The sequence below is a fragment of the Artemia sp. Qi Xiang Cuo genome, chromosome 9 (genome assembly GCF_049724085.1).
Source record: "Artemia sp. Qi Xiang Cuo chromosome 9, ASM4972408v1, whole genome shotgun sequence".
Lineage (NCBI taxonomy): Eukaryota > Metazoa > Arthropoda > Branchiopoda > Anostraca > Artemiidae > Artemia > Artemia sp. Qi Xiang Cuo.
Genome location: NC_142802.1, coordinates 1783266 through 1798779, shown reverse-complemented (window position 1 = coordinate 1798779; position 15514 = coordinate 1783266). Strand labels below are relative to the sequence as shown.

The following is a 15514-nucleotide window of genomic DNA, read 5'->3' as shown; positions in this document are numbered from 1 at the left end:
CCCACGTGCGTTTGCATCAAAGTATAAACACATACTGAACAAGTACTGACAAAACCTATCCTCTCTACACAAAAAAAGTGACCCTTTGTCCGCGTCTCCGGAGACGATTCCATACCTATGCGAACCTGGCGAATAAATCACAAGTTCCGTAGGTGATTATACTTGTTCCGTAAAAGTTGTATTAAATTTAATTTAGTGGCTCGGAGCAATTAAGTAGTACAACATTTACCCTCTAGAGTCGCTGAGGTACGCGGGGTCACTTTTGTAGAGTTTTGTCAGTACTTGTTCAGTATGTGTTTATACTTTGGTTTGCATAAACTAACAACTCCTGCGCACGATTTCTAGGCCAAACGGTTGATTCACTGGGGACTTTGAGAATCATACAAATTCAACACGGGTAGAACATGGAATTAGACAGCAACTACGGAAACTGAGCAGGAAAATCACGCGTCTGTCAATTTTCAGCTTGATGTCTTCTTAAGAGCTTTAAAAATGTCAAATTTTTGTTTCAGTCATGTGATTTTCCCTGAATTTATACTCAGGGAATTTATATGTGACCTTTTCTTAACTAAAACCTTATATTGTCTGAACTAAACCATTGAGAAAAAGAATTAAAAAGTTCAGTTTGAAACTAGCATTTTCAACTCTTATGGGTAAGCCTATTCTTCCTCTCGTTTCAATTTTACTCTTTAATTCCATTATGACAGGCATCATTTTCCTTTTTAAGTCACGCCATTTTCATGCTCCTTCCAGGTCAACTACTTGGACTTTAAAACTGAGCACAATGTGTTCTATTTTTCTCCTGAGTTCTGTCCCTACTAATATTAATTTGAATCGTACTATGCTATTTTTCTTCCATCTTTTTTTTAGTTCATTACTATTCTTTTTATTCCAATCTGCTTACTTATTCTTTTTATTCCAATCTGCTTACTTATTCTTTTTGTCTAATCACTACTCTCTCTACGTATCCGATGTTGGAATTCCGTATCTCGTCCATTCCCTTTGTATCTATTCCTACTTTTCTCTCCCACTTTTTTTAAAACCTCGTTTTGTTTGTTTATTTTGCACAAGCTTGCTTCTAGGACGAAATTTACCTTTTGTTGCGTAATTCACTCTTTATATGTTTAGCAAAATAAAATGGTTGATAAATTGACTCACAGGGGTCGGAAGAGGACATGAGGGCAATATCCCCTCACCCCAGAAACAAGAAATGATGTCATTTCCTAAGGAATATCCTAAGAGGCTAATAAAGCCAAGGCTGTATCCAGGATTTTTGTTCAGGGGTGGAGGGAGCTTTAAAAAATGTATTAAGAATGTGTTTGTATGCATTTTTGTTAATTTTTTATGATTCAGATAAAATTTTTTTGCGGGGGGGGGGGGCGTCAAACCCAGTAACCCCTCTCCAGATATAGCCTTGATAAGGGCATTTCCTTCACTATTATTTTTAATAGTTTACCCATTTTATCTTTGATTGTCACACTTCGGGCACCCAATTTGGTCCACTGAACTTGACGACCGACGAAAATTTCATTTTTAAGTGATTTCACCTCCTTTGGTACCATTTTAAGAAGTTTTTAGGCTCAAGAAGTCAACTCCTATGAATATTATTTGGAAAGAACAAGAAAAGGTAACTTACTCGAAACACCGAAATTAAATGGACGAGATTTTTTTGGTATTCCTTAAGCCTAAACTATAATGGGCTAGTTTAACTTTCTATAAAAAAACTTTGTTCTTTTAGATTTCCTAGTCTGGGATGTCTCAATTCGGCGTTGATCAGTCTGTCCGTACAGGCAAGCATGCAATAGTTTAATAGAATTTGTTGACTGAATTTGAATATTACTCGATGCGTGAGCACCGCCAGGATATTTCCCAGGGGGGATGGTAACTGCTACGAAGAACTTGTTCTTAGTAAGATTTGAACGGGAACGTTCTATATGGGAAATTTAATCTTGTTTCCGCGGTCAGGGGACAATGTCCTCCTGCCCTCTTCCAGTGCATATGATTCAATCAATCAGTTATTCAATTGTACTAAAAATGTAAAGTGTGTGCCCTCTAGATATCATGCTTCCCCTTATTAGTGCCTTCAGTGATTTCCTTTCAACGACCTTATCTGTGGTTTTCAATGAGACTGTCAACTCTGGGCAATTTCCACAAATATGGAAGCAGGATTTCACAACCCCCTTAAAAAGGAAAGATGAAAAGCCTGGTTTTGAAGATATTCGTCCTATTTCTCGAAACTTTGCGAAGGATTCGTTACAGGCTGGGTTAAGGAACAAATCCAACCTCATACAAACCTGAGGCGATTCGGGAACCTCAAGTTCACTTCAACTTCTCATACCCTTCTTCATCTTGTGAACACTATTGGGAAAACACGTGAAAATCCTAATACTTGACTCAACCTAATTTTCATTGATCTCCAAAAAGCATTTGATCTTGTTCGGCACCTTAACTTCCTTTAGTGCATTCCATCACTATATTAGTTGAAAAAGTTGTCACTGAATTTAATATTAATTCTTCTCTGGTGAATTTGGTTGTCTCGTTTTTATCAAATAGACAGCAAGCAGTTAAATATCTGAATCATTATTCCAATCCTCTTAATCCAATCCTTTAATATTAATTCTTCCCCGGTGAAATTGGTCGCCTTCTTCTGGTTAAATAGATCACAAGTAGTTAAATTTCTGAATTATAATTCCAGTCCTCTCTCTCTGTCCACAACGGAGTACCCCAAGGTACTCTCCTTGGCCCCCTCCTTTTCTCAATCATGATTAACTGCTTAGCTAAGGAAATTTGATGGAAATTTGTTTTTGAAACTTGCTATAACAATTTAATGAGCGACCCTGCGAGCATCCTCAATGACATTCCGCAAGATACCTTGATTTTTGACATGAGAGTAAACTCCTCTATAATCCGTGACTAAGCTAATTTGTTTCCTTAAAACCCCGCCCTCTTTCCTTAACCATATCCTTATGAAAATTCCGTGTCCTACTTTAAATTACTTGGCGTCACAATTTCGTCTAATTGAAAGTGGGAGATCCATTTTAAAAATATTATCCATGAAGCTAATGCACCTATCTCCCTTCTTAAGCTTCTAAATGAATTTAGCCTCCCCCTCCCATTCTTTAAGGATTTATACTTCCTTTGTCTGTCCCCATCTCGAATATGCTTGTCCAGTCTGGCACCCCGGCGTCTCCAGGAAGAGTCAGATGAAATTAAATATATACAAAAAAAAACCTGTGAATAATGTACAAAAAAGTAAAGGCCCATACCCCGTCCTTCTAAACTTAGCTAGGTTAGAAAAACTTGCGTACACGAGAGGTATGGTGTACCCCCCCCCCCCATCCCCTCTATAAAAATGCAACGAAAAACCCTTGCTCGGAACAAATTTTTCTGAAGACACTCCCCACCCAGATTCCGTCCAACTCGGGTCGTTTCCCAGCCTATTCCTTCCTTGCATCCCATTCGATGCTGTACCTCCAGATATGAAAAAAAATGTCCTCTTCATTGCAGAAAAACAAACAAAACAGGGATAATATTTTTAAAATGGATCTCCCAATTTAAATTAGACGAAATTGTGACGCCAAGTAATTTAAAGTAGGACACGGAATTTTCAGAAGGATATGGTTAAGGAAAGAGGGCGGGGATTTAAGGAAATGACTTTGTCACGGCTTTAGAGGAGTTTCCCGCTATTTTCCCGCTTTATTTGGTGCTTGTGTGGCCCAAGTTTTGTATTTGTTTACTTGTTCTGTTTCTCCCCTTCTTTTTTCATTTTATTTAACGTCCCTCTAAAAAAAAAAACATTTTTTGAGTTTTACCAGTTTTTATCTTTTTAACTTGTTACGGCAATTCTTAGATAAATTATTGAACGAATGGTTTCTCATTCTGATATTTTTAATTTTAACATTCTTAACCAGTGTTTTAGTTTTCATTTAATTTTAGTTTCATTTTTTTTATTCTTTGATGTTTTTATTTATTGATTCCGAAATTAGAAATCGACCCTTCGGAGCTTGTGACATCAATTTTTTTTAAATAAATATGTTATCTATCTTAGACTCCAAAATTAATGACAGAACGAGGCCAGTCTCCGTAAATCCATACTACCTAGGCTAAATCACCATGAGTCGACGAAGCTTACGGCTAATCGGATTCCCACGAAATATCTGCATTTCAGACGCCAGGTGAAGCGGACAACGCTTGGTCTTGCTACAACTTGCAAATGGTTGGTTAACAATTAAGTTTCGTCTTGATTGACATCATGCACCCTGCCAAGAGCTGGGCCTGCTTTGCTGGACAGCCAATCATAGCCTTCGAAATTCTCAAAGGCTGTCCAATCATAGCCGGCTAATCAAAAATGATCCACCAACAAAAAAGCTGCTGATAGGGTGAATAAAGTCAATCAAGACGAGGCTTTACCGGCAAAATGCTTTCCATTCAGCAGTGTAGCAAAAGTTCGCAAGAGACACAAAATAAGCAACTGAAAAAACAAGAACCACAAAAAAAAACACAGGTCACAGATCGGGCGATGAGGCTGACAGCCAAAAATGGGGCTAAAATGGTACACATCTTTTTTCAAGGTTTGCTAAATAGGGATCGATCCAGGTCTTTCTGGGTTAGGAATGAAACCTTTGAGACTGAAATAGGTGGTTAGCGACCAAGTCGTAAAACTGTAAAAAATATGTACGAAAAAATCCTACCTTTGCAGAGGTTAGCTTTGACTGTTGTTCGTTTAAAGATTCAAGAACTTTCTCACTAATTCCAAATTTTTTTAGATTTTCTGGAGAAGCATATACAGCACTACCTTGAGGCAAAAGTCTATCCCTTGCTATGTGTGGACGCACCGTAATGAGATCCCCCTTTTTGCCCAAACCTGTAATGAAAATAAGACTTTTTATTATAAGAAGTGCAGAAATCACACAGAATACCCATTTTCTGAAGAAACAAATACGGTATTACCTTGAAGCAAAAGTTTGTCCCTTGAATGATGAGAACTCCTCTCATTGTTTAAACCTGGCATGACAAGAAACGTTTTGTATTTTGACAAGTTCCAAAATAACCCAGAAAACTGACCTTAAACTTAAGTTTTGGAGGTCATTCACATGCCGTATTATTAGAAAATGGAGTGCAACTACATTAGGCTACTTAAGGCGTGTACATGCTACTGTAAAAACTTGAATATTGGCGAAACAAAGGATTTACTTGTAAGTCCTGGGATTCATAAGGAAATGACTGCAAAAAAAAATTAAAAAAATGAAAGACAAAAAAAAAAACAAAATGATTCCACACTGCGCTTTGTCATATTATATAATTGAATGCTAACAACTGCCTACTCGTTCAGTTAAAATTCCAAAATGAACAACACATTTTTCGGCGGTAAAAGGCCAAAGAACGTTAGAAAATAGCTCCTTAATCAAATCGTTTCATTAGATGTTAACATCCGCCAACACGTCATTGCTGTAGAAGCTGCAGCCTAGTAAAGAACGAACCTCAGCCGAAAGATACCGAAATGCTAAAAACGTGTCTGAACAAACTTTTCAGCAAGAAAAAAATAAGTGTCAATTTTTAGAATCATAGGCAGCGCGCTAGCGCTGCCTAAGTAAAGAACGATGTGGGCACAATGTGTTGTTTTTTTTTGTTTTTTTCTCCATACCCGGGCACTTCGTATCGAAGAAGTTGCCGTAGAAACTTCGAAAAGGGCTCATTCGATTGGAAATTGGAGTGGCTAGTACCCTTTTTAACAGTCGAAAGTGAATGGAGGGCAATTAGCCCCCCCCATGCCCATCATTCTCCCGAATACAACCAATCAAAATTTTGAGATAGCCATTTTGTTCAGCGTAGTTGATTTCCAGATAAAAAATATGTTTTGGAGGAGGACACTCCCCCACAACCCTCAGGGCAAGGGTTTTAAGTTATGCCCTGGGGGCAGATAAGGTTTTTATAGGAGGTGTTGTCGTAGAAACTTCAAAACAGACACATTCAATTTGAAATTCGAAGGGCTGGGGTCCTGTTTAATAGTCGAAAGTGATTTGAGTGCACCTAGCCCCCCCCCCCCAACGCCCATCATTTCCCCTAAAACATCCACTAAAAATTTTGAGATTGCCATTCTGGTCAGCGTAGTTGATTTCCAGATAGAAAATATGTTTTTGAGGAGGACACTCCCCCACAGCCCTCAGGCCAAAGGTTTTAAGTTATGCCCTGGGGGCATATAAGGTTTCTAAAGAAGGCGTTGTCGTAGAAACTTCAAAAAAAGCTCATTCGATTGGAAATTGAAAGGGCTAGTGCCCTTTTTAATGGTCGAAAATGATTGGAGGGCAACTTGCCCCCCCCCCACACACCAATCCTTCCCCAAACACATCCAATCGAAATTTTGAGATAGCCATTTTGTTCAGCGTAGTTGATTTCCAAATAGAAAACATATTTTTGAGGAGGACACTCCCCCAACACCCTCAGGGCAAGGATTATAAGTTATGCCCTGGGGGCAAAAAGTGTTTATTGAAAGCGTTGTCGTAGATACTTCAAAAGGGCTCATTCAATTGGAAATTGAAAGGGCTAGTGCCTTTTTTAATAATTGAAAGTGATTGGATAGCGACTAACGCCACTCTCACGCCTACCTTTTTCCCAAACACATCGCATTAAAATTTTGAGATATCCATTTTGTTCAACGTAGTTGAAAGTTCTGGAAATTAGATCTTTTAGGATGATAACCCCCTCAGAGCCCTCAGTGCAAGGGTTGTAAGTTTGCCCTGGGAGGGTATAAGGTTTTTATTGAAAGCGTAGAAACTTCAAAAGGGCTCATTCAATTGGAAATTGAAAGGGCTAGTGCCTTTTTTAATAGTTGAAAGTGATTGGAGAGCGACTAACGCCCCTCTCACGCCCACCATTTCCCCAAAAACATCCAGTCAAAACTTTGAGATATCCATTTTGTTCAAAGTAGTTGAAAGTTCTTGAAATTGTGTCTTTTAAGATGATATTCCTCATAGCCCTCAGTGCAAGGGTTGTAAGTTATGCTCTGGGGGCATATAAAGTTTATATAGAAAGTTGTTATAGAAATTTCAAAAAGGGCTCATTTGATTGGAAAATGAAATTGCCCTTTTTAATATTCGAATATGAGTGGACAGTAATGAACCCCCCTCTGACGCCCACCATTTCCCCAAAAACATTCAATCAGAGTTTAGAGATAGCCATTTTGTTCAACGTAGTTGAAAGTTCTAGAAATTATGTATTTGAGGATGACAAACCCCCAGAGCCCCGAGGCCGAAGGTTGTAAGTTCTGCCCTGGGGGCATATAAGGTTTTTATAGATTGAGTTGTCGTAAAACTTGAAAAGGGGCTCATTCAATTCGAAATTGAGAGGGCTAGTGCCCTTTGTAAAAGCCGAAAGTGATTGGAGGGTAACTAACCCCCCTCTCACGCCCACCCTTCCTCCAAACACATCCAATTAAAATTTTCAGATAGCCATTTTTTCAACGTATTAGAAACTACTGAAAATTAGGTCTTTGAGAATGACACCCCCCCCCACCAGCACTCAGGGCAAGGGTTGTAAGTTATGGCCTGGGGGCATATAAAATTTTTATTGAAAGTTTTGTCGTAGAAACTTCAAAAGGGCTCATTTGATTGGAAATTGAAAGGGCTAGGGCCATTTTTAATAGTTGAAAGTGATTGGAGAGTGACTACCGCCCCTCTCACGCCCACCGTTTCCCCAAACACATCTGATCAAAATTTTGAGATAGCCATGTTGTTTAACGTAGTTGAAAGCTCTAGAAATTCAATCTTAGAGAATGACAACCACCCTAAAAGACCTTAGGGTAAGGGTTGTAATTTATGCCCTGGGGGCATATAAGGTGTTTATAGAAAGCGTTGTCGTTTCCAAAAGGGCTCATTTGATTGGAAATCGAAAGGCCTAGTGCCCTTTTTAATAGTCGAAAGTGATTGGAAGGCTTGACATTTACATAGTAAAGATCGAAGTGGGCATAATGTATTATTTTGTTGTTGTTGTTGTTTAGACCAGGGAACTTCGTATCGAAGGAGTTGTCGTGGGAACTTCAATAAGGGCTCATTCGACTGAAAATATAAAGGGCTGATGCCCTTTTTAATAGTCAAAATTGATTTTAGGGCAACTAATCCCCCTTCCACTCCCACCCTCCCACTACCACTCTGCTATTTATGCACTTAATATTCAACCAAGTCACAATTGCGTAGTTGTATCCAAGCTATCAAAAAAAGTAAACAGATGTGTTTGCGAATGGCATCGAGTTTTCTATTTCAGGTCAACTAGAGGAGGTATGAAACTAAATTAAACAGTACTATTTGTGTCCAGATTTTTAAAAGGGTGTGTGTTGTTAAAAATTGCTGAAAATTTTTCTCCAGCTTCCAAATAGCAGGCCAAACTATAAAGTCTTTAAAAACGAAAAGATTTTCTTATTTTCTTTTTCCCTGAAAAGACTATGTCAATATAAAACGAACAGAAATTAATTAAAAAAACTTTTTCCGCAAAATAATTTTTTCAAAGAAAGTAAAGAACTCCATTAAACAAAAAATGAGCAAAAATAAAATCAAATGATCTACCAGGCGTGAAAATACCACAAATCAGCATCGATATATAAATGAAACCCAAAACGAACAGAAATTACAGTAATTAACCGAGTCAAACTCAAAACCAGCAGTAATTAACGTAAGTTGGGCGCAAAACCCCTATGCCTTCCCAAGGCCAGAACAAAATTCGTACTTTGTTATAAAAGTAAAAACATTTATATTTTTTTCAGTAAAGTGCAAATTTTGTTCTGGCCTTGGGAAGACATAGGGGTTTTGCGCCCAGCTCTATTTTAATTACTGCTCGTTTTGAGTTTGACTCCGTTAATTACTGTAATTTCTGTTCGTTTTGGGTTTCATTTATTTATCGATGCTGATTTGTGGTATTTTCACGCCTGGTAGATTATTTGATTTGATTTTTGCTCCTTTTTCGTTTAATGGAGTTTTTACTTTTCTTTGAAAAACTTATTTTGTGGAAAAAGTGTTTTTAATTAATTCCAAAAAAGAGCCTAAAGCCCCTTGAAAATGGCATCAAATCGCAATAAATGAAAACTATTGGAATCGTAACGACCAAAACCCGAACCTGTAAACCCGAAAATTCCGGAATACCCAATCAATTGTTGAAAAGCTGTAAATCCGATCCACAGTTTTGGATGATTTTCTACCATGCAGTAGTTCTAGTTTAATGCTCGAACATTTTCGAACATTTAATGCCTCAAAACATCAATTTTGGCCCTATAAGAACCAAAATGTTGCCAAGTGAAAATTCCGAAATATCCAGCCAATTGCTAAAAAGCTGTAAATCCGATGCGCAGTTTTGGATGATTTTCTACTATGCAGTAGTTCTAGTTTAATGCTCGAACATTTTCGAACATTTAATGCCTCAAAACATCAATTTTGGCCCTATAAGAACCAAAATGTTGCCAAGTGAAAATTCCGAAATACCCAGCCAATTGTTAAAAAGCTGTAAATCCGATGTACAGTTTTGGATGATTTTCTACTATGCAGTGGTTCTAGTTTAATGCTCGAACATTTTCGAACATTTAATGCCTCAAAACACCAATTTTGGCCTGATAAGAACCAAAATGTTACCAAGTGAAAATTCCGGAACATCCAGCCAATTGCTAAAAAGCTGTGAATCCGATTTACAGTTTTGGATGATTTTCTACCACACAGTGGTTTTGGTTTAATGCTCCAGTAATCCTTTAAAAATTCCGATCTCTTTTTGTTTTGTTAGTTTCAGCTTTCTCCGTCCCCCTCTCAAATCCTGAACCCGCCACTGGGTAGCATCAAAAGATGCAGTATCGTAAAAATAGCATCTAAAGATGAAATATTGTCTATGTTGTAGCTTCACAGCAATTATAACTCTTTGCAACCCAGTCGGCTTACGCACTGGCCTACCAATCTTCCAATATTGCGAGAATGCGGCTTCGACACTCACAAGGGTCCCGTTTTTTTTTTAAGGTCTGCAATTCCAACATACCAAGGATAGTAAAAATTAAATATAATCGTTTGAATAAGTTAAGAAAAGGTTACACAATCATATATATCTAACAGAGTCAGGAAGAATTTTGAATTCAATTTTTAATGCAAAAGACCTCCATATACAGCCTCGCAGTTTTTGGTGGCAGCTGGCGCCGAATCAAAAAAAAGAAGAAAGGTGAGTGAAAAATCCGAAAAAAACTCAAAACATATGGCACTAAGCGACTCAAGAAGAAGCAGCTTTCTTGAAGGTATAGTGATCTTGGGAAACAACAGACAGTTCATGATTTAAACTTTACGGATGAAAACCGTTATTAAATTTAGCAAATTTGTTTTATTTATTTATTTTCACGGAAGGTGACTGCACTGGTTAAAATGTGGTACTGTCTTAAACACAGAGTTTTTAAACAACCAAAAGAAATATATTCAAAATCGTGTCAGGGATGAACGATACTAATATGTGCTCTGTATTTTTCTTATGTTCTTGGTCCTTTGAGGTTGCTCTTGTAATTTTTAAATGATTAGTAAACTAAATTAGTTAAAAGATTCTGTTTCAGTTCCGTCATTTCGATACAATTATAAAAAACATCTTCCTTGAATAATGGGCACTTTTATGTTAAAAGCACTCTTTTATATAGTGCAGGTTTGGTTAATGCTAATAAAATAAAATAAAATAGGATGAATAAATAATAGTTTGGAAACAAATTTGGGCTATATAATTGCACATTAGGGGGGGGGGTAAAGCATAGCATATATTAAATAGGTAACCTAATCTAACCTAGGTACCTTTTTCTCTCCCTAAACCCCAAAAAACAAAAGTTCAAATATCGTCAACGCATTGAAAACCAGGCTAAGCATTCATTTCTGTATAGCAGTGTCTTGAATTAACCTATACAAAACGGGTTTTATGTCGCGTCTCCAGTTTGACGTATATAAATGAGCGCGTTTAAGATAAAAGTACCGAATAATGTTTGGAAGGATTCTCTCTTTTTTGTGTATTGCACAGTGCTTTTTTTCAGTATTTTTTTTTCTGTTTCAAAGTTTAACACTTTGTTGTTTTGTCAATAATCAGTGATATATTAATATGAATACTCGAGTTCTCAGGGGGCTACATATGGGCTCTAGTGATCATTGATCAGTCCCTGGAGCTGTGTTTTATTTGTGTGCTTAAATTCAATAAAGTCAAGTTCAAAGTTAAATACAGTCCATTAGCTTGTAGCATATGCAGGGGCGTCATTTGCTAAGGGGCAGGGGGCATTGCCCCTACCGGACCTCGTTTAGCCCCCCAGACCCCAGTTTGCCCCCTCCCCCCATCCCCAGCTGAAATTTAGTTCTTCAACAATCTTGTCAATACTAAGATAAGCCTGCATAATTCAAGCATCCATAGAAACGGTCAGTTTTCTTTAGTTTGTCTTTACCTTTATGGTACTATGTGGCTCATTTTTCACTTTTCACTCTTATTTTCACTTGATTTGGGAAAGTTTGCTCCAACTCTCCCCCCCCCACAGGATTTGAAGAAATTACGCCACTGAGCACATGGCAGAAAATTAGTTTTATATACATTTTCATTGCCTAGCGTTCCCAATTGTATTTCCTAAAGTCAAAATAATAAAAGAAAAATATCTTGCTGGGATTGTCACCTTCTTCAAATATCGTAAAAATACGTAGCATCTAAAGACGTAATAGTGTCATGTTTGTAACTTCAAATTCACCATTTCTAACTCTTTGCAGCCCAGTCAGTTTACGCACTGGCCTGCCGATCTTTCAATATTGCGAGAATGCGGCTTCGACACTCACAAGGGTTCCGTTTTTTTTTCTGCTCCAACGTACCAAGGACAGTAAAAATTAAATCTGGTCATTTGAATAAATTAAGTAAACCGTTACAGGTGTAACTTTTGGTAAAGGTCAGAATGAATAATAAATTTTCATAATAGCGAAAATGGACAATTTACATGAAACTGCAGGAAACCATCACTAAAATCCTTGGACTACAGAAAAAAACTGTAATCAAACAGAATACCATCGCAGTGCCTGACAATAGCCATAGACCATATAAAATAACGCAACAGTTACGGAAAAAATCAGCACACTTTTGATATAACCTAGGGCTACATCCAGGCACTAGGGGAGAGGGGGGATCTGGGCAGTGCAACTATACTGGAAGTGACTCGAAAAATCCAATAAATAGTAATTTTCTGAATGTAGTAAAGTAAGACTGAGTTACAAATTTTCTGAAAGAAATATTATAAAACAAAAAGAGTAATACTATTAGGTTATTTATTTTGTGCTCTTTGCAAATACCATGATTCCTTTTCTGATAATATACGCCACCCCCCCCCCTCCCTTGATATTCCCAGATATAGCTCTAGGTCGAGGCACCACTAGCCTAAATGTTTGGTGAAGGGGGACAATTTATTTACCGACTGGCTGGTCATTTTTAGCGACTGATTCGGGTGATATTGCCTGTGTTGCTACTTATACCGCATTTTGCGGTATAACACCGCAATTTCAAAAGAAATGCCGCACTTTTTTCTGATCATACCGCATACCGCAACTATACCGCGAAATGACTTTGATCAGCGTATTTATACCGCGAAACGACTCTTATCACTGAATTTATACTAAGTAAAATGAATTTATATGTACGGGAAAAGTGACAAATGTTTGCTCTCTACTTTTAATGATATATGGCTGAATAGGCTACTGCGGAACTCGCGAAATTTTTCGTTTTCAAGGCCGGTATATCAGAGGATTCAAAAATAGAAAATGGGAAAAAAACGACAGTATACACAGTATTTCTGGAGAAAGTGCCGAAAATGAAACAAATATTGATAAATAAACTTTTAATCTAGTTTAAAACAGAAAAGAGTAGATTATCCTACTTCCAATTTTCTATAGAACGGGTGGTATGCACGAGCTGTTAGTGATGAAGAACGGGTGAGAGGGCCAGAAACTGGGAAAAAGATATGAATTTATCATTGGGGACTATTTTCCCCTCTTTATATATCGAGTGGGTATCTAGAGGATGTCTTTTTCATTTTTATTCAACCTTCTTGTTCAAAATTCATGGCAGAATATACCACTTAAGAAAATAATAAAGAATAGTATACGTTTGTTAGAAAAGAAGCAAGCAATCAATTGCTTTTTAAAAGTAAGTTTTTGTTGAAACTAGTGGCAATGTAATTGTATTACGGGTATCAGAATATACCTGAAATTATACCGTGTTTCGGCAGAAAAAATACCGCAAAAACACCGCTTTTTCATCGACCGGCACCGCTTTTTGGTATCAGTCGAGTGGCAACACTGGATATTGCTCTTAAAATTACTTAATTTTTTTGTTTTTACCGACTGAGACATCTTCTTTCATCGATTTTGCGCCATATATTTCCATCTGCCCGTTTACCCTAATGAAAAAATTTGATCTAGTAATCTGCTCATTTTTTTGGCTGAATAGCTGATACCTAGGGGAGGCTTCCCTCCTCCCCTCAATGCGACGCCTCTGGCCCTAGGATACATGTAAAACCAGAAGAATACACTACAACAATGAAATTCATAGCTTATAAAATGCAGCATGTTTCTATTATTCAGATTGTCCCTTTTGCTTCCATAGATACACACACAGGAATGAACTTAAGACTTTTGTTATTATATCAGTATGAATCAGAAAGGGAATCTTGCACAAAAGAGAAAAGTGAATTAACTTTGTTTGTCTTTTGAACAAATTTTATAAACCTGTCAAAATGGTTTGACTGAACAAGGGGCTGTGGCGCAATGGATAACGCGTCTGACTACGGATCAGAAGATTCCAGGTTCGACTCCTGGCAGCCTCGTTTTTACCAGAAGAACTGATCTACAACTAAATTTTTCGCATAACACCTAATGTATAATTACTCATACTTGGCTTTTTGGTAGATTGTTGAATTTAAAATTAAAATTTGTCATAAGCTTTTTTAGGTATTTTCGTTAGAAAATAAACCTTTTTTGATATTTTTATTGGAAACGCAACCTCCCTGACACCATCTCGGGGTGTCGTATATCATCTAAAAACTATCGCTTTTCGTCCAAAGATATGGAAACATACTTGGCTTTTTGGTAGATTGTTGAATTTAAAATTAAACGTTTGTCATAAGCTTTTTTAGGTATTTTCATTAGAAAATAAACCTTTTTTGATATTTTTATTGAAAACGCAACCTCCCTGACACCATCTCGGGGTGTCGTATATCATCTAAAAACTATCGCTTTTCGTCCAAAGATATGGAAACATACTTGGCTTGCTGGTAGATTGTTGAATTTAAAATTAAACGTTTGTCATAAGCTTTTTTAGGTATTTTCATTAGAAAATAAACCTTTTTTGATATTTTTATTGAAAACGCAACCTCCCTGACACCATCTCGGGGTGTCGTATATCATTTAAAATCTATCGCTTTTCGTCCAAAGATATGGAAACATACTTGGCTTTTTGATAGATTGTTGAATTTAAAATTAAACGTTTTTCTTAAGCTTTTTTAGGTATTTTCATTAGAAAATAAACCTTTTTTTATATTTTTATTGGAAACGCAAGCTTCCTGACACCATCTCGGGATGTCGTATATCATCTAAAAACTATCGCTTTTCGTCCAAAGATATGGAAACATACTTGGTTTTTTGATAGATTGTTGAATTTAAAATTAAACGTTTTTCTTAAGCTGTTTTAGGTATTTTCATTAGAAAATAAACCTATTTTTATATTTTTATTGGAAACGCAAGCTTCCTGACACCATCTCGGGGTGTCGTATATCATCTAAAAACTATCGCTTTTCGTCCAAAGATATGGAAACATACTTGGCTTTTTGGTAGATTGTTGAATTTAAAATTGAACGTTTGTCATAAGCTTTTTTAGGTATTTTCATTGGAAAATAAACCCCTTTTGATATTTTTATTAAATAAAAAAAAACAAGTTTTTTAAACTGAAAGTAAGGAGCTATATTAAAACTTAAAACGAACAGAAATTATTCTGTATATGAAAGAGACTGTCCCCTCCTCAACGCCTCGCTCTTTACGCTAAAGTTTTTTATTATTTTAAAAAATAAATTTTTTAGACAGAGTCAAACTTTAGCGTAAAGAGCGAGGCGTTGAGGAGGGGACAGCCTCTTTCATATACAGAATAATTTCTGTTCGTTTTAAGTTTTAATATTGCTCCTTACTTTCAGTTTAAAAAACTTGTTTTTTTTATTTAATTTTTGAACGTTTTTGAATAAATGCAGGTTTTGATCTTGGCTCACCGTACATGAATAATTAAAACAAAATTTTCATATTAATTTATTTTTATTTAGTTAAATGGCTTTCTCGAAACTTGTTTAATTTTATTTAAGAACGTTTTTATTAGTAATAAATATACGTAACTTACGAATTAACTTACGTAACGAGCTTCTATATTCATATATTTTTAATACGTTTATTAGGGGGTTCGCCCCTAGTCAATACCTTGCTCTTTAAGTGAAAGTTCAAATTTTGTTCCAATTCTTTAGAAA

At 36.6% G+C, this 15514-nt stretch overlaps 1 protein-coding gene and 1 non-coding gene across 2 annotated transcripts in view; one reads left to right on the top strand and one right to left on the bottom strand.

The window, feature by feature from the left end:
- mRpL9 (mitochondrial ribosomal protein L9) overlaps window positions 1–15514 on the bottom strand; it is a 62330-nt gene that overhangs the window by 17966 nt on the left and 28850 nt on the right. The window contains exon 3 of the mRNA XM_089093825.1: window positions 4692–4864. Coding sequence (XP_088949951.1) covers window positions 4692–4864 — 173 coding nt within the window. The remainder of the gene's footprint in view (window positions 1–4691; window positions 4865–15514) is intronic.
- On the top strand, window positions 13762–13834 carry TRNAR-ACG (transfer RNA arginine (anticodon ACG)). The gene has a single exon. It is a non-coding gene; the product is annotated as a tRNA-Arg (tRNA).